A 20,294-nucleotide genomic window follows, 5' to 3' on the forward strand; every position below is an offset into this window, starting at 1 on the left:
TATGAATGCCTTATGTTTTAGAGGGGTTATGCTCTAGGCTCTGGACCTGTCCAGCCTCAGAAGTAAAGGATGTGTAGAAGGTTTTTGAGCAAGTGTTTCTCCTTTTGAAGTACATATATTCTCCCCCATAGATGGGTCAATGTTCTCTTTTGTTGTTTTGATTTTTTTGAAGACAGCACAAAAACAAATTCGTTGATATAAAGATGATACTTTTTATTTTATGTTTTACACTCCATTTCATCCAATTCACTCATTTATCCTTTTTCATATTATTTTTAATGATTTTTTTGTTAAAACAGAGAGAATGGACAATTGGACTGTTTGCACTAGATTTTGAGAATGCACCTCTTTCAGCTTGACTAAGCTGGTCCCTGTATCCGGCCCATGCTCTAATCGCAGTTGACCTGAACTTGTGTCTTTCACCTGGTCTTGCACAGCCAGATAACTGCGAGTGGTGTTTTGTGCTTTTATTTGCTAGTTACCTACAATTTTTAAAACTGCATATCTCTGGTTCTATTAATTGATGTTTTGTTGTTTTACTAAATTGGTGTGGAATCTTTTGGGGTGGGGTAGGGTGGGGTGGAGTTGGGTGTGTATTTTTTGCGTACATTTTTTACACATTGGCTCTAAGTTAAGCCTAACAACGTTTGTGCCAAGCTACTAGAGGGTTAAGCAAAGTGACTATTGTGGTTCGCCCTGACAAGGATTATGACTGTTGCTTGAAAAGGGCTCACACCACCCCTCAACCAACAACCCAAATTCTCAGAACCGATAAGTACTGCTGTTCTTGGAATTAACTATCCCCTACCACAATACTAGAATAGGTCCCAGCACGTTTCGGAGAAATTTGGGAGGGGTACGATTCTTTGTTTGAGAGTGCATTGATTTTTAGAAGTAAAGAAACATTGAATCATATTAAGTAGGAAAAAACTAAGAAATAGAGCCCCCACCTCAATCCGCCCCACATCCCTGAGACACCCTGGCTGCAATATATGTGGAGAAGAAAAGTCAATGAACTTGCGCAGAAATGTCGACCAGCACAGACATGGATTATTCCCCTTAACTATCCTTTGCATCATTCGGGAGCAAACTGAGACATGTTTTAGAAAAGCATATTATTAGCAGTGGAATCGTGTCACGTATTTGCCTGAACTGTTTCTATTTTAATGCGATTTGTTATCTATTGTACTTTATGTACTTACACTGGCAGTGTGGAAATATTTTGCCTTTTCTTTTACAAACTGAGTATATAAACCAAACAAATACGTAATTTCCTCTAAAATACACTGTCTAATATAGTATCCACGTTATGGTCGGTGTTAGATCTGGGATTTCTGGTTGGCTAAGGCTGACGCCAAAGCCAGGCAGAAACCACCGTTCTAGTCAGGGCAAGGGAGTCATACGCCAAGATAACCCCTGCTCACCCCCTTGGTAGTTTGGCACGAGCAGACAGGCTTATCCCGGAGGCAATGTGTAAAGCATTTGCGCACGCACACAACAGCAACAACATCCTAGGCACACCCCAAAAGGAACTCCACACAAGGTTATATAAAAATAACTTTTGTATTGTCAAAACCCATCAGATAGTAATCACACATGTACATTGTGCCATCTGGCACGGGCAATATTCACAAGGGATTATTTATAGGACAGGGCCACATGGGCCACTGTCAGAATCAACACTTTTAGAAATAGCACTTTGTAGATCATAGAATAAGGGTAACACAAAAGAACAATTATAGGTCACAACCAGTAACTACTGGTAAAGGTAGGTACACACTACGCCATACTAATTACCATAGGCCTAGATCACGCATGGACACATAACCTCTCTAGTATAAACTATACTAGGCAAAACACGACCACCTAAGAATAAAATACATTTAGGGGTATCAGCAATAACACATTACACATGATGCATCAAAACACATTCAGAGGTGCAGGGAAGGAAAACACATGATGCCTAAAACATTCAGAGGTGTAAGGAAAGAAAAACATGATGCATAAACATACATTCAGCGGTGTGAGAACAAGGGAGACACATGATGCACAAAAACATTCAGAGGTGCCAGAACACAACTCAATAGCGCAAAAACACATGATGCCTGAAAACATTCAGAGGTGTAGGAAAAAGCACACAATTGCGCCAAAACTTACATAAGCCACCACCTGTGGCAGTCCCTAGGCCAACTGGCCTTCTTGGGGCTAGGACGCCCTGTGTCCCAATGTCAGGGGCCTAAACGTGACCGCTTCCCACAAATTGCTGGGCAGCGGAGGACAATCCCAAGCGCCTAAACGGTGCAGCTGCCCACTAATTGCTGGGCAGCTGGGAATCAAAACTGCGACACGGTCCTCACTGACCCTAGAACAGAACTGCGCCCAATCGTTGGAGCCACACAGGCTCTGACACAACACTGCGCAGAACGTTGGAGCCACATAGGCTCTGAAAACACTCGTGTCCCCCAAGAGCCTCACCGGGCTCTATACATCATGTGGGCGGTGAGCCCCTCTGGACTCTAAAACGCCAATGTGCCCTCTAGAGCCTCCGTGGCTCTCAAAACAACTGGGGGAGGACACGGGCCTCAGGGACCATTAACAGAACGTTGGGGCGGCCCACTGCCATCTGGGCCGCCCTGAATATCCCCTTGCCGTGGCGGGGCTCACAAGCTCCTAAAATCATCATGCCCCAAATGTTGGAGCAGCCCGCTGCTAAGTGGGGCCGCTCTTTACCGTCACTGTGCCTGTAACAGGCACCTACAGTATCCCACACGGAGCCCCCCAGCCCTTCTACTCACCGGGCTGTTCTTCTCCTGGCGGGGGCTCCTCCGGGCAACGGTACTTCTGCGGGGCTTCCTGCCGTCACCGCGGGGCTCTCTCCTCCTGAGAGCCCCGCCTTTGCAAAAAGTGCCCGGCTTCACCCGGTCCCCCATCTTGGGACCGGGACTTGGAAGGTGGAGCCCTCAAGGCTCCGGGCTCTTCCTCTTTCAGCGGCAGTATCTCCCGTCTCATCTCCGGTCTCCCTCTTTCGCATGGGAGACCGGCAACGTAGCCAAGGCTTCCCCCCCGGGCAGGGGGAAGCGGAAGTTCCTTTACTCAGGCCCGCCCACGTCACCACAGAATCTGCCTGGCTTCCTGTCTCGCAGGGCCGCCAATGGCAGCGCGGCCCTGGGCAGGGAGGCGGGCACAGCGCCCCCTCACATGATCTCTGGGCCGGCGGCGGTGATTCCACTCGAGGGCACAACATGAGGGGTGGGCACCCTCGATAATAAAAATAAAAGCGCTACTAAGCGCTCGGGGGGCAAAATAAAGTGCTCCCAGCGCTATAAGTAAAATACAGCGCTCTCAAGCGCTATAGGGGCACAGGCAGCACAAGAAGCGCTCCCCAAGCGCTGGAAGCATAAATAAAGCGCTTCCAAGTGCTGTGGCATCAGGCAGACCCCCAAGAAGCGCTCCCAGCGCTAGGGCAACAAAGGTCCAGCAAAAAGTCCTTCAGGGTTCCAGGACAAGTCCATCAGGTATCCAGGAGCTGGGCAGGGCCCAGGGGGGCAAGCCTTCCCCTGAGCCCAAGCAGCAGCACGCCCCTGGCAGGATTCAAGTTGGAAACAAGAACATTTTAGAAGAGGTCACACCCTCTTTTTACACATGACATTTCTTTGTCTAGCAGGGTCCAGGCAGTGTGAGAACCAGCTACAACTGGTTATAGGGAACTCCTTTCAGTGTTTGGGGCAGAGGCGACAGCCGCCCAGCAGGAGGTGGATCCAGCATTGTGGCAGGCAGGCACAGCCCTATTCACTCCCAGGTGCTATCTCCTCCCACCACTCTAGTTGCAGATGCAGTCATTCAACCAAGGGCTGACTCAGACAACCTCCTGGGGGCTCCCCAGCCCCTGTCACCCTCAAACCAGACAGTCAATCCACAAGCAGGCCCAGGCACTCCTGGGGCCAGGCTCCAGCCAATCACGTGCCAGCAGACTCACTACACACGCACACACACATGTCTAGAAGTGGCACTTCCGCACTAGACACATTCATGCCACATACATCATTACACAGCATTCAATCTCACGAGTTCGCACATGCCTCGACCCTGCACTCCCCACACATCAGGAACTACCATGGTCACACAGATTCCCCATGCATTCCTATGGGAGGGCAGGTCACTCACCACACATACACAGAGAGCTCACGCACTTTACACTGTACCACAGTGAAAAAGTGCGCAAAGGCCTAAAATCACCAACACCAGGTCACAGAAACAGGCTAGGAAAAAGCAAAAAGTTTCGGGGTGAACCTGCCAAAAAGGGCCAGGTCCAACAGTTTGTGAATCTAGTTGAAACTAATTATGTATAATTATGTATGGGGAAAGAGTATACCAGAAGTCCCATTCTGCCCCTGATCCCTTATGCGCATTCTTTTTAAGTGGGTGTATAACACAGTTTATTTGGTGTGTTTCCTATGACATCTTGTATTTCTAATATTTTCTTTGTTTTTATATTTTTCAAGCCAATTAGCCTTGAGATGCACTATCATTTTTGTACCAGTACTCGTGTTTTTTAACAACCTTGTTGGCCTTCAGACCTTGATGCATGCGTAGATCTTCAAGAGCAACGCTAGTTCAACAGTGTACACTCACTGGGTTCATTGCCACTATTGTGACAGAAAATAATTACCACATACATGTGTATATGATAGTATTTGACTGTAAAACTGTTTTTGTCGTCCCTTTCTAGGTTCTCCTGAAATGCATTTCTCAACAGAAGAAATTGTGCTGCGGGTTTACACAAAGTCGTCTCTTACTAATGCAGCCCTTGCGTACACTACACAGCACTTCGAAGGTGATCTCTTTTTTGCTGCTTACTAGTCCTGGTCATGAAACAGTTCTTTTTTGTGGTTACAAATACTAATAAAAAAGATAATTTACTGGCTTGTTTCATTCACTCTGTTTTCTTATACTACAGACATCTTTTTCTGCCTCTCATTTACTTGCCCCTTCTATCTTTATCTCTACTCTCGTTTTCGGCCATTTTAATAATTCGTTTCATTTTTTCCAGAAGCGAAATTATTAAGTTATTTTCGATGCTTGTAATGTACACTACCCCTTTCGAAAAGTGTCTTCGTCCATATTCTCAAAGCTAGTAAACTCACCTGACAAGAAGACTTTGTCGCGCATAAAGCCAACTTAAATGTGATAGATTTGTAAATACCACTTGTAAATTATACCAAACAGCTGATAAAGATGTCTCTGGTTTGGAAAAGATTCAGACGTCATTTCATCGTGCAAGTCTTCCTCCTGGTCCCCTGCATAATATATCAAAATAATGTCTGCATTCTCTCATTCATCACCGGCACCTTGCTTCTTATGCTGTAGTCTCTGTAAAACATAGACACTGCTGTTCCCGTCCTGCCCCTCGTTATACACTGTTAACCTTGAGTACGTTATTTGTTTGACATGCAGAATACTATTGACGTACATTAAGGTCAGGATTGAAGGTATCAAACCTGACATGGGCCACTAGGCGGCTGTAAGCAGGTTAGGTAGTTTAGTAACTGTAGACCATGAGCAATGAGTGATTATTGTGGGACACCTTAACCTTTTAACAGACTTGTGTACACAGTTGTGTGCTCTATGTTGTTAGCTAAAAAATGAAGATGTTTTTACAATTACAGGCTATATATATAGTATAAGTGTTTGTGTTCTCCTGTCTAGGTGTGTACTGCAAAGGGCAATCTACAACCATCAGAAGAGGAAGTTGGAGCGTTTACTAAAATAATTGAAGCAATGGGATTCACTGGACCATTGAAATATAATAAATGGGTAACTATTTATTTCACAGCATTAAATACTCCCATCTGTAATTGAAAGGTATAGTTGAAAGAATGATGAAGATTTCAACAGTTTTTTTCTGATAATCCGATTCTAGCTCTGTTCTGAGGGGAGGAAAAGCCCATCATGGAACTTTGGGAAATCTTTTTCCGAATTAAAATGACAAGTCTTACATTTTTCTCTCCAGATACAGAAACGGAAATATCACAATATCAGTTTATATGTTTTGTTTGACCTCTGTTAATATACAGAATTGCTGTTACTGAAGTACTCGAGCACTTTTTGCATGACTATTTGGGATGTAATGGGTATCGCAGTCGACAACATATCTGTTTCCATTGACTTACTATACAAATTCCCAATACGCAGATCTTCTGATGCATTTGACTCTTGAGACTGAGGTTTGTGCAGTTCCTAGCTGCTCGGACGCTGAGACAAGTATATTCTTTATTCATGTTACTCCTGCTGACTTGTCTTTTCGTGAACGGTGTGATCTACAGAGCCAAATGCAAGTGTAATCATTGACCCTCATAAAGCTTCGCAGAGTTCTGCACTTTGATGTCTGCAAATGCAAGTGGCATGCCAAATCAATGAATTCTGCTGCCCGAGATCATCTGCGTCACCTCTCCTCATATGCCCTAGGATATTACATGTTGCTCGTGGAAGGCGGGCATTCTTGAGTTTCCGGAACGTGCTACATTAGTTCATGCTGAGCTGGGCTCTCCCCCAACCCCATCCTCCTCAGCTAAGAGCCTAGGGGTCACAATCAATTGTGAACTATCCATGAAGTCCCAAATTGGAACGGTAGCCTCTACCTGTTTTTTTCAGCTGCGGAAGATCAGAAAAATTAGCAGATTTCTTACTAGGGAAGCATTGGTGCTGGCAGTTCTAGCACTAGTCATCTCTCACATAGAATACGCCAACTCACTGTACTTCGGTCTGCCGCTATATTTAGTCAAAAGACTACAACTTGTGCAGAACCAGGCTGCAAGACTGATTCTTCATCAGCCCAGATGACAACATGCTTCCCCTCTTATGAGGAAGCTGCATTGGCTCCCCATATCACCATATCACAACACTTTGCCTTCAAAATCGGGTGCCTCATTTTCAAATCCTTGTATAGCACCTGCCCTAATTTTATTCAGAGACACATACCCACCCGCAATTTGCGCTCAGCCCACATGAACCTTCTGGTCACACCATCCTACAAATCAAAGTGGTTAGACGGCAGAAGATTTGCAGTGCTGGCCTCCTGCTTCTGGAACGCTTTACCCCTTGATATCCGATCCTGTACAGACCTCCTGAAATTCAGAAGACTCCTTAAGACATCGCTGTTCATTCAAGCATACGAATAATTCACCAGGACCCAGGCTACTCCTATATATAGCGCCAAGAAACTAACCGGTGTACGTGCGCTCTACAAATAATTTTAACATAACATGCATTAACAGGCCAATTTCCATCAGCCCCCTGAAACACGTCCAGCGTCATCCTTTCGTGCACAATGAGTACATGATAGCAATATCACATACAAGTAGTAAAACACATATTTAGAGATTAAAAGAAGACCACATGTATTATGGTGGTAGTAATGAAGTTTGGGTTAAGTTATGATATTGTCGTACTTTGTGACCAAGGTTTTAGTCATTCAGAAGGTGTCATTCTTTATTTAGGTATGCAGTGTTGTGTATGTGCTTACAGGTCCCTACTCAAAACACCATCGCAAGTTGCTGCTTTTAAAAAACATCTGAAAACGCATCTGTTTAATAATGTAAACTAAGATTCTCTCCCATGTTCTGTTATCTGCTTTTATTTTCCCCGCGCCAGGATACTCTCCAGTAACGGAGCGCGTTATAAAATGGTTTATACTAATACTAATACTAATCCTTAGATTTTTGAAAGCCCTGTTATTAGAACAGTAGATAATTGTCAATGAATGAGAGGATAAAGAGAAACACATTTCTAACTTTGCTGTCCACGTTTTTCTCCCGTACTTTTGAAAGAGAAGCTTTTGTTGAAAGTTGCCAATGGTTTATATATATATATATATATCAATAACTAAGATACAAGTAAAGCACAGCATGGTCTACTTTCTTGTTCGCCAGACACTTAAAAAGCGAATAGCTCATCTTTGATAGGACCGAAAACTAAACTAAGGGTCTTAGGTTTGGCGTGGTGTGACCTTTAAAAACTCTTTGAATTGGTATGCTGAATCAGGCAATGGAGCACATAGTCTGAGTCCGCCCTTGTGCATGAAAGCTCAATGAACCACTGTAATGTGCTCCTTTCACCAGGTAATTGCCTTTCCTTAACATTTGTAAGTTTTCCTGTTAGCCCTCTATTGCTGCTATCAGTAGTATGTGGCCACATTAATTCCAGGGTTGATGCCATTTTTATGCTTCAATGTTTTTTTCTTTTTTCAAATAAATGAGAACATTAGCAACATTCTTTTATCTCGTCCGCACTACCCTCTCCCTCAGGTCTCCCCACCTGAACATCACCGGATATTTATGCATACAGGAAATTCGTGATGTCAGTCTGTGCATGCCTATATGGGACATTTGGTTTCTAGGCCACCTCACATAGGCTCTTCTGTGTCAACCTACAGTGCCTTCAGAGACTTAGGGTAGGGTACTAATTGTCCCTCTTGCGCAAGAAATTTCAGCGCTGGTCCCTGTTTTGCAGAAAAAGGCTTCTGTTTCTGATGCCGTTTTTAGACGACGGTTTAATGAAATTTATAGTAAGAGGTACCATACCAATTTAATAATGTGTATGTTATATTCAGTGAAGTTGTATACGTCTTGTTATTCTTATGCCCTTAAGAAGAGACAGATATGATCTGCAAAACATTTTCTGGCATGAGTCAGTACTAATTAAGTCTAGGAACATTCTGGATTCTTTGTCCAACAAACCAGGCATTCTTCAATCACAGTGCAATCATTATTGACAGATCCTGCTGGAGTGTTACATCCTGCTTGACAGGTCTGTTAGGGTTTTACATATAAAACTTGGGGTGCATTTCAAGGAACGAGGACAGGATGCAAGACAATTTTTTGTGTATCTACTGTCTGGTTGCTGGAAAACCCTGCGTTGTTGTACCAGAATTCACTGTCTGGGTTTTTTGGGACTACAGTGACTGCTCCAAACTAGATGTTAGTGTTCGATGTGGGAGAATAGTAGGATTACCTTAGTAGACTCCCACACACCGCCAGCCTTCACAGTCTACATTTAGTGTGGCTGCAAATTTCTGCCATCTTGTAAATACACAAAATGTATGGAATTGTTCCAAGGAACATTTAACCGATTAGTAAAGGCTTGCCCTTGAGTCATTCCCAACCGCTAGTTCGTGCTTGGCATAAATGTGGCACCACCAGGCACCCATTTCAAAACACTCCTGGACCTGAAGAAGATCAAAATTGGAATGAAACTGCTGTCTATGATCTGGGAAGAGCCCTTTGAGACTGGACCTGATCTCTCTTGTTCAGAAGACAAAGAAGTGGACTCCCAAAGGTCAAAAGACTGACCTCCTGTTAATCTACAGGGACACAACAAGCTTTTGTTGTACAATTGCCCGGCCGACCAGTGGCAACTGGACCTGGAATGGACTCTACAGTATAGTCTGTGCCTGACACCCTGTGAGTTTCTAAGTGCCTCTCCTGAGGTCTCGTGGGGAGGAGTGGGGGAGGGGGGTGGGTGGTTGTTTGGAAGTGTACTCCAGTGGTGGATTGGGACCTACAGGACTAAAGTCAGAAAGCTAAATCTTAAATCTTTGACCAGTCCGAACCTGGTTGGTGTATCTGACTCGCGCTCCATCAGTGTCAAATTGCGCTTAGGTCCTGGTCTACCCCGACCATTGACTATCATTGACACTTTGTGCTTCTTGGTGCTATTTGTACTTAAAAGTTTTAAAAATTCACATCTCCAGTTCCCCTTGTTGGATTTGTGTCCTTTTGGTGTTAGTTTGTTTACTAAATTTTACTCTATGTTTTCAAATTTGTTTTTGGGATTTGTATTGTGCTGCATTTCAACTTCAGTAGTGTGTAGAAACATTACAGCTTATTCTATTTAAGCCTGTCTGCCTTATACCAAAGTGACCAGGGGGTTGATCACAGGTATATTTAGTGAATTTGAGGGTGCACCCTGATAAGAGTTGTGATTGTTCTTTGAGTTGGGTAGTCACCCACCCCAAATAATAATCCAAGTTCTTACAGGCACCCTACTGTCTTCTATCCTTTTTAAAAAAAAAAGTTAATTTGCAAAAACAAATCAAACGAAAGAGGAAGCAAGAAATGATACAGCCGCTGTTGCCAGCGTGATAACTCTTAACTTGCAGTTCTGATAGAGCTTTTAGCATATATTACAGGGCACCACTGTCCTGTTGCACATTCTTTTAGATTACCCTCCCGAAGAATGTTGATCAAGTCATGACATCTTGGTTCTTTGAGCCCTCGACCTCCCCTCTCCACCCTGTGCCAGGAACAGCCCAAAACCTCCTTGTGGCGGAGCCCGCTGCCAACTAATCAATGATTAGTATACACACCAACCTCTGCCGGCCAAATTCAGATCATGCTGTAAGCATTGCATGAGTCTAGTCATGGGTTACCACCCCATTGTATGTGTGACCCACCCAACCGATCTAGGGGGCTGGGCCTCCTCATCCAGGCCTGCGGTGCCAGGCGCATCACCCACCGCCTCCGCCACTCCATTCAGCATGCACTCCCACTCCAGACAGTCATCCTCCAGTCATTCATCCGTTCAGATGTCTTTCATATGCCTCAATTCCTCCCACTGATATATCAATTGGGGGGTTTTACCCAAGTATGGTCACTGGGACCTGGGTGGACTAAGTATTAAGAGGAAAGGGTCCCAGTAAGAAAGAACAGGACTTTTAGAACAGTGAAAATATATAATCACACAAACAAACAATCAATCCGCATTGTTTTAATCACAATGGGAGTATACAATGAATATACAAGAATTGGTTACATCAAGTACATTAGTTGCAGGTAGTGCCCCAAACGAAAGGGAGGTGGGGGTGAGGGTTGTGATCGTGTGAGGACGTAGTGCAGGAAAGCAGGAATGATTTGAAAGTGACAAACAGTCAACCAATAGAAATCCGTAAATTGATAAGGTTACAAATCATGTACAAAACAAAGGACTTATTAGTCATTATTCAAGTAAGGCATACTTCATTGTTCAATTTATGAAACATTAGGGCGTGAAGTTGACACATGAAAACAAGTGGTTGTCGACGTTTCGACCCTTAAGAATTACGCAGGATTTAGTAGTATCCTTGCAGTAGGGTCTTCATCAGGACAGCAGGGCGGGGCAGAAGACCGTTCTTTTATGCGAACCCGAGCGTCATCCACAGCGAGATTCATTCCGTTCTGGCGTGAGATTCTGTCTCCCGTCAAAACCGTGACGCTGAGATTTCTGTCCGGTCACCGTGTTTTTGAACACACTCCATTGATTCTTCTTTCTCGCCGGGTTGCCAGAATGCCTATGACCACTTTCTCATGATGGTTCCACCTTAAGCTGTATGCGTCGCTGTACGCTACTAACCGATTCAACTCAATCGCTGGTATTTCTGACCCTAATACTCCAAGTGGTGAATACTTTACGCATAAAAGAACGGTAGTCGGCAGGTGCTCAAAGCCTTGAACCTCAGCTAGTAGGTATTTTAACCAGTTGTCTCCATCGGTGCACCTCTGAGCCTCATGCTGCATCTGCGACACCAGCTAGTGCTCCTCTAGCCCCCCTGCGTGAATTCCAGCATCAGAATTTTCAGAGTTCTGGAGTATATTGAAAAGTAGCACTGTTTTTGCCAGGGAGATTCTACCTGCCACTGACAGCGGCAGTGTTTGCCAGAATGTCACAGAACTTGTAAAGCAGTCAGTACTCTGCTTATGTTGAGAGAGAATTGCTTCTCTGGTGTATGGGCCACATGTATCCCTATGTATGTGAGGCTGTCCAGGTCCCATCGCAACGTGACCTGCGGCAGAATTTCCAGAGGCCTACCCTTGAGGTTTGCTAAGGAGAATGTCTATGATTTGCCTTGGTTAAACAGAAGGCCAGATGCCTTGCCGAACTGCTTCAGTGCCTGCTTAAGGAGTAACACTGAGATCTTGGGCAGTTGCAGCTAAATGACTGTGTCATCTCCATATAGAGAAAATAAGCGCTCCACCGCCCCCACTTCTATCACCCACCGCCCTAATGTGGCCTGTATGTAAATTTCTATGTGTTCCATGGCCTAGTAAACAGCAGCGTAGAAAGCAGGTAACCTTGCCTGGTACCCTCCTCTATGTTCCAAGCATCTGATATATATCCACCCAACCTGACCCTCGCCGAGGGACGCCTTTCCGTTTTTGCCCGAACTGTTATGCAAAGTACCCCCGGATGTATATCTGGACAGTAACCTGTGTCTGTCACCGGAACACTGCGAGGAGGACCTTCGACGCTGAAACAGAAACACTCTTCTGCTCCGAAACCATTTCCGAAATCTGATCCTGCATGTGTTCTCCACAAATTGCAAAGAATATTGGATGCTCGCCAAAAGCAGATCCATTTCCAGCCCCACACAGGGTGCATTCTTTCCAAAGCTTCGGTTCTGACTCCACTGCCATCGTAGAGACAACTTTTCTTCCAAGACGCTATTGATACACTAGTCCTGGCAGAAACAATTGGCGGACAAGGCCACCAGTCCTTTACCACCTCCACCACCATCTCCAACTCCATCCCCCCTCCACCACCTCAACCAACACACTCTGATGGAGATCCCTTTGATATAACACCTCAAGGGTCTCCACACTTTTACACAGGTAGACATTGGGCAGGGGGTGACACCAATCCAGAACGATACCCCGCTTGTCCATTTCCTCTTGATGACTCAACATCTTACCAGGAGCTCATCGGTAGAGCCGCTACTTTTCATGAGGTCGAGCTACACAAGGAATCTCTGAAAGAGGTCTTTTTGACACACTCTCTTCCACACATAGGGCCACTTAATACCTCCCTTTGCTTAAGGGTGTGTTATCATACAGAAGACATCTTAAAAAACCCTGCTGGAGCCAGAATCATTGCTCCCAGGGTGGATGAAAAATATAAAGCCTCTCCCTTTGACCTAGGTACATCAGGGGACAGATTCATCCTGACTCGCGTGTTGTTACCAAAGCTCGCAAGCAAGCTAATTCGCAAGCTGCTTGTGATGCACCACCTCCTGACAAGGAAAGCAAACTCATTGATTCCTCTGGTAAAAGGATGGCAGCTTAATCCGCCAACCGTTAGCGTATTGCTAACTCAATGGGTTTGCTTGCAAGATATGACCGTGCACACTGGGACGAAGTGGAGGAACTCCTCCAGTATCTCCCAGAGGAGCACAAGAAAAGAGATCAGGAGCTTGTCTCCAAAGTTAAACTCGTCTCCAACACCTCAATCTGTTGTACCTCAGATTCAGCAGATACGCTGCTAGGGGGATCAATACTAGTATCCTGCTGCGGTGCCCTGCTTAGCTCTGCATATCTGGCTTTAAGCCAGAAGTCCAACAAAGTCTATTAAGGGCATGATTTATGAGTCTGGTGGTCAACGGACTGCCAGACTCTCGGGGCGTTCTTCCAGTCACCCTGTAAGGAGTTGGGCGGTCAGACCGCTACATCCTCACCTCAGCAGCCAGGGAACGGTTCTCTGGCAGTGTTACAGCAGTGTAGAGGCATCAATATGCTTGACAGGACGGTTTCTTCCCCATGAAAACCCTGGCGGAGATTAAACCAAGGGCTCCCTGGTGCCTCTGCGCCCTGTGGATGCACACAGGGGGGGCACAACATGTGCCCCCCTGTGTGCATGCACACCAATTCCTGCATGGCATGGACTTTTCAGTCCATGCTGTGCAGGAACTGTTTTTTGGCATTCCCATTGTGGTGCCCATTTTTAGAGGTACTACCGTGGGAATGCCCAAAAAAAGCCTATCAGACAGGAGGAAACACCCTAATCTGGTGGGCAGCCGACCATGGCGCTGGCAGTATGACAGCGGGGCGGACCAGGCACTGCACCACTAAAGTTGTAATCAGGACCTTAATCTCCCTTTCAAAAAAGAACATCTTTCCAGTCCCCAGGTTGGCCTGGTCATGCAAAAAATGAAAAAGGATACGGAGACTGCCAAGTCTGTGTGTGCACTTCAGACACCTAGTCCTGCTGGCTCCTTTAGGCCGCATCATCTACAATGGGGTTTGAAAACCACCTCCTCAGATGCCTTTACCTAGTACCAATGCGCCAGGGTCACCATACCTCTCCCCGAGGTTACTATACAGGCTCCTTTAGGGGAAACAATGTCAAAGGTAAAGTCACAGTTGCTTTTCCATGTGGTGCCGCACCCACCACAAAACAATGACTTTCTTCTCCTTCCCCCAAACACTCCACACCTGTCGGGGGACCATTTCAGAATTTTCTGCCCACATGGCAATCAATAACATCAGACCAGTGGATGTTGGACATTATCCAACATGGTTATTGTCTGGAGCTCATTATCACACCCCCAAACATTCCTCCTCGCACTCACACGCTCTCTCTGGAACATCAAACGCTATTCAAACAGGAATTTGAAGTTATTTTGCACAAAGGAGCCATAGAACCCACCCCACAACAGCTTCCGGGGTCAGAGGTACGCTCCCTGTACTTCCTAATCCACAAAAAGGATGGATCTTTACTGCAAATCTTGAATCTGCGACCCTTAAATCATTACATCCTGTCAGGGCATTTCCATATGCTCACTCTCCAAGACGTGATCCCACTTCTCCAGCTTGCTGACTTTCTGTCAGCCTTGGACTTAAAGGATGCCTAGTTTCATATTCCAATACATCCAGCACATCGCAAATACCTGAGATTAGTGATGTCGGGCAAACATTACCAATCATTGTCCTCCAGTTGGGAGTGACTACTGCACCGCAAGTATTCACCAAATGCATAGCAGTGGTAGCAGCTCATTTACGCAGACAAAACTTCCATGTCTTCCTGTATCTCGCCATCGGTGTTAATCAAAACCAACACTCTTCCTCTGTGCCAACAACACACTCAAAAAGCCAAAGACCTGCTCCATCAACTAGGCTTTACCATCAATGCCCAAAAATCTCCTCTTCAACCTCTACAGGTTTAACCGTATCTGGGGGCTATCCTAAGCACACAGGTGGGATTAGCCTATCCCAATACAGCAAGAATCCAACATTGCAAAACACTATTACCAAGTTTCCAAGCCAATCAACAGTTAACAGTCAGAACTGTCTTGCGCCTACTGGGTGTAATGGCATTATGCATCACTATAGTGCCAAATGCATCTCTACACATTCGTCCGCTGCAGGAATGTGTAGCACAACAATGGTCTCAGCTACAGGGTCAGTTAGAGGTTCTGGTGTTGATAGACAGACTTACTCATCGCTCTCTGCAGTGGTGGAATGCAAACAACATGTTAAAAGGGCGCCCTTTCCTCAAGGCTGTTCCCCACATCATCCTGACAATAGACGCATCACTGGCAGACTGGAGTGCTCACTTGCAGAATCTCACAGTCCAGGGTCTCTGGGACACCAAACACCAGGGTTTCCACATCAAATACCTAGAGCTTCAAGCTGTTCACCTAGCGTTGAAAGCTTTCACACCTCACCTGACCGGCAAGGTTGTCTTAGTACGGACGGACAATATGACAACCATGTACTATTTACAAAAACAGGGGGGGGACACATTCTCTACAGCTGTCACCCCTATCTCAGACCATTTGCTGTTGGGCTCTACATCACAACATTCATCTGTTATCGGAAACCTCCCGGGAACAGACAGCGATTTTGCCGACCTCCTCAGCAGGATGCTGCAACAACTCCATGAGTGGGAACTCCACCCGAGTCTTCCTCCCTTACTTCCACAAGTGGAGTTTTCCACAAATAGTATGTTTGCACCTGGGGACAACACAACATTCCCAAACTTCGCCTCCAGATTCCCACACCTACTATTCAAGGGCAATGCTTTATGGAGGAACTGGTAAGGGATATTTGCCTGTGCTCTACCGCCTATCCCTCTTCCTCTGTTTCTGGTTCGGAAGCGCAGGCAAACATCTCTCACACTCATACTAGTGACTCCTATATGGGCCCAACAGCCCTGGTTCACAACACTACTAGAACTATCGGTAGTTCCCCACAAAAAGCTTTCACTCAACCCGGACCTTCTCACTCAGAACCATGGAGAAATCTGCACCCAAATCCCAAGAAACTCAACCTAGAAATGTGGGTCCTGAGGTAATAGAATTTGGTTATTTCATCTCCCACCTGAACGTATGACAATTCTCAAATAAGCTCACAAACCTACTACTAGAACTTGCTATGCAGCTAAATGGAAAATGTGTCTGTTACTGTCATAAGAGTGTCAATCCATTTAAAACTACAATACAAAACAATGTTTGTTACCTGCTGAATCTACAGCTCTCTGGCCTTGCATGCACATCCATACGCTTTCATCTGGCTGCAGTGGCTGCTTATCTGCAAACTAGACAACACCTGTCTTTGTTCAAATTATCAATCAAATCAAAGCCTTTAGGGAAGATCTTAAGGGAGGGATTTCACCCTGAGTTCCACATGCGCCTACCTGGAATCTTAACATTGTTTTCAGAAGACTTATGAGTCCACCATTTAAACTACTATATAACACCTCCCTTCAATTTCTATCTTGGAAGGTCGCTTTTTAAATTGCCATTACTTTACTAAGACATGTTAGTGAGCTCCAGGCACCAACCTTAGAAGTGTCACACAGAAAAAAACAGATTTCCCTCAACGGCCACACAACTTTATCGTAAATATATCTCTAATTAGTAATGAGATATTGGTGACAACAGTACACCAATCTATTTTATTTCATTAAAAAAGTATGAAGTTTAGTTCATTTTCTCTAAATTATCATTGCTCTTTTGTATAGGAATATCTTTCCTTATTTTTTCACAAGTAGAAAATTACTATTTTTTCAGAAAAAGTTTTTTTTAAATATGAACATTTTTTAGATTCAAACAAGGAAAAGAAGAAAACATGAATAAATTCATACAATATATGGCTATATACAAAAAGTAATTTGTTATACCCTACACCCAGATCAATATGCCCCTGGTAGAAAACAATCTGTCACAACATTCTTACACATTCACACCCTAACTACATACATCACCACACCATCTGAGATAGAGAAACTGGATCATAAATGGCAGAAGCCCTCTGCCAAAATACAGGTCTCAGGGCTTAATCTAAGACCCCGCACTTGGTCGACGTGCGTTTCGGCGGCTCAAGGCCACCTTCTTCAGGACCTCTTTCAGATAAGCAAGCCAAATATCCAGGGGACCTACAATATATATAATAAAAATTGTCACCAAAAACACAAGAATGGCACCACATCATTACATTGTTGAAAACAGCACAAAATACCCCAACGTGACCGGGCAGTATGTCAATATTAAGAAAAAAGACAAAGGAAACACATACATATGCAACATAATCTAGAGAAGATATGATTTTGACATGACAACCCTACTTTACGATTCCTCTATTTGGTGTAACTAATTAGTTCATGGGTAGATCTAACAAATAGGTATATTCTATATGACAAATTTAATTTAAATACTTACGTTAGTAGAGTATATCTATGGATTCAGGAGGGGATTCTGTGATTGTATCCTGTGCTTATTCGGAATTTCTTTAGTTATGCATCTTTCAATATGATTTTCTTTAAATGGAGGGACCAGATACTCAGACTATAGTTTATATGTTGCCTACATGTTCGTAGATAAAATACATAAATCAAGATTTCTCTTACCCCTAGGAAAGATGCTGAAACGTACAACTGAGTCTCTTCACCGAGTTAAGTTATCGTATTATCTTCAGCTGGAAATAGATAGATTGAGAGAAGAATGAAGAATAACTGTGACTGCAAAGATATGTCATGTATGACTATCTAATCGATAACACCCACCTATTAGTACAGGTTAATATTTCCGTAGTCCTGGTATTTTCTATATAGAACTTCTTTTCAATCGTTTGTAGTGAGATGCTTACTGGTATGCCCGAACGTCCTGTCATGAAAAAGACCAAGGTCTTAACTTTAAGATATAATAAATGAATCACGTACAGGAATAATCAACTATCTTCCCGGCGTACAAATAACCTAATCCTAATAACGATAAAGCAAATAACTGAGTTCAATAGGCTTACTAACATTCACTATATACCAAAGTTCATAGTGAAATAATAACCTTATGTACATATGGGCATCAAAAAAACGTATGCAAAGTGCGAGTTTACCGATAACACAAACGTCGAGCTTGAGCATATAGTTGTGTAATTCCTATCTCAATACTCTACAATAAGAGCATACTACAGTGAGTCATCAGGGAAGGTACCCAGATAAACTGTTCGTGTTTGGAGCTTATTAACCAATGCAGGTTCCATTAAACGCTGCGCTTTTAGTCAAACAGAGCCTACAACTAGCGGTTTTTTATTTCGAGAGCATGCATCCAGAGCTCATCAAACAAGGTTGTCAACGTGGTTAGAATGTTAAAGATGATATTCCACGGGCGAGTGAGTAGGCTTAGATTTTAAAATGATTAACCCCACACAATCCACCAGCCTATAACGATTAATGCTAGTAATCTGAAACTTACTTGATTTCAGCAAATGATTAAGAGCCGGCGTGTCCATCCGCTTGTTAACCCGGTGAGAGCAACAGCGCACGGTGATCCATCGTTTATTTAAACCCTCAAACCAAGAAGGAAATATCTCAATACCAAGCGATTTCCCGGAAGGGATATCAAGCAAGTATCTAGAAACTAAAAATAGAAGACGGGCTATAGTCCCGCCATGAGTAGTGAGGATCTTAATGTAGCGGATCATCCTCCAGCATGAGACATTCACGTGGCAGTGCGTCCCAACTGAAGATAACAGAATGGCTATAATTGCGCCATGCGCAGTGAGGGTACTAATAACGCGGTTCAATCAAACACATGGGACATATGTATAATAACACGTTACACTTAGAAGGTAAAAATCAAAGAATTTTTTTTAGACTAGGTACCAATATTTACAAAGAAAAATAATCTCAAGGTTCCACACCCAATGTGCATATAGTATAACTAATAATAAATGGTGTATAAAGATTCAAGGGACACAAAAGGCGCATTCTATTTCATGGTCAATGTGCCAAGTTCTCTACATGGATAAGTGTAATTGATGGATCACTTTAGGTTTCAGACTAAGCTGAAATAAAAATCATCAATATACAGATCTAGGGTCCAGAACCTGATAATTGAATAGGTATGTTTATGAGTACAGTAGATATTCACTTGATGAAATAACAGTTAACCACTGTGTGAGGACTCAAAAGCATATTATTTCGTAACATACCAGTTTATCTCTTCATTCAGGCCACGTTTAATGCAGTCAAGATGGTAAATCCAGAAGGTTTCACGTTTCTTACGTGTGATTTCCACTGGTTGGCCTAATTTAAGTTGTACCTTCTCAAGAATAGACCACTTCAATTCTTGTTCACTGTGATTCATATTAACACAGTGTTGCACCAAGGGTGCCATCAGTTTCTTTGTTCTGACGGCGGACTTGTGTTCACTAAGACGTGTGCGGAATTCGCGACCGGTTTCTCCTACGTAAGCTAGTCCACAAGAACAAAACAAGATGTAAACCACATTACCACTACGACAGTTTGTTAGGTAACGTAGTTTGATTTCTTTTTCATTATAGGTAATGACATCAGATGTTATGGCTGAGTCACATGCGTGGCAGGAACCACACCTATGTTTACCCAATATTATCGGTAGGCCTGTGATGGATAGTTGGCCATCAAGGGGAGATCTCTTGCCTTGACGTGTGTGAACCAGCATATCTTTAAGATTCTTGTTACGCCTGTAGGCCAACAGAGGTAATGGTATAGCAGGGGCATTGTCATCAGAATTCAAGATCTTCCAGTTTTTGTTTATAACGTTTCTGATTTTGAGGTTAAGGGTTGAAAGGTTAATAACACATGTTATACGGTTCTGTTTCACACGTTTAGACCCTTGTAGCAGCGCTTCCCTGTTATAATACTTTGCTCTTTTGTAGGAGTGTCGCACAAGCCTGTGCGGGTAACCCCTTTTGAGTAGCCTTTCTTTCAGTGCATCACCATGTTCATGGAAGGCAGCCATATCCGTACAGTTACGGCAGATCCGTAAAAACTCACCAAAGGGAATAGATTCCCTTTGGCAGGTAGGATGATAACTACCGAATTGTAAAATCGTGTTTTTCGCCGTACTTTTCCTGAACAAACTCACCTTTAATTGACCACCTATGCCATCAATCTTAATATCCAGAATGTCAACCTGGTTTTGGCTATAGTTCACTGTGAACTTCAGGTTTGTATCACTGGCATTAAGCCAAAGAACAAACGCTTGCAGCATCTCGACAGATCCATTC

The 20,294-nt window shown here is 44.0% G+C and overlaps 1 protein-coding gene across 1 annotated transcript in view; it reads left to right on the forward strand.

Moving 5' to 3' along the window:
- UQCC1 (ubiquinol-cytochrome c reductase complex assembly factor 1) overlaps window positions 1-20,294 on the forward strand; it is a 486,967-nt gene that overhangs the window by 135,507 nt on the left and 331,166 nt on the right. The window contains exons 3-4 of the mRNA XM_078652195.1: window positions 4,730-4,834; window positions 5,707-5,814. Of these exons, the coding sequence (XP_078508321.1) occupies window positions 4,730-4,834; window positions 5,707-5,814 (213 nt within the window). The remainder of the gene's footprint in view (window positions 1-4,729; window positions 4,835-5,706; window positions 5,815-20,294) is intronic.

Source organism: Lissotriton helveticus, chromosome 7 (assembly GCF_964261635.1).
Source record: "Lissotriton helveticus chromosome 7, aLisHel1.1, whole genome shotgun sequence".
Classification (NCBI taxonomy): Eukaryota; Metazoa; Chordata; class Amphibia; order Caudata; family Salamandridae; genus Lissotriton; species Lissotriton helveticus.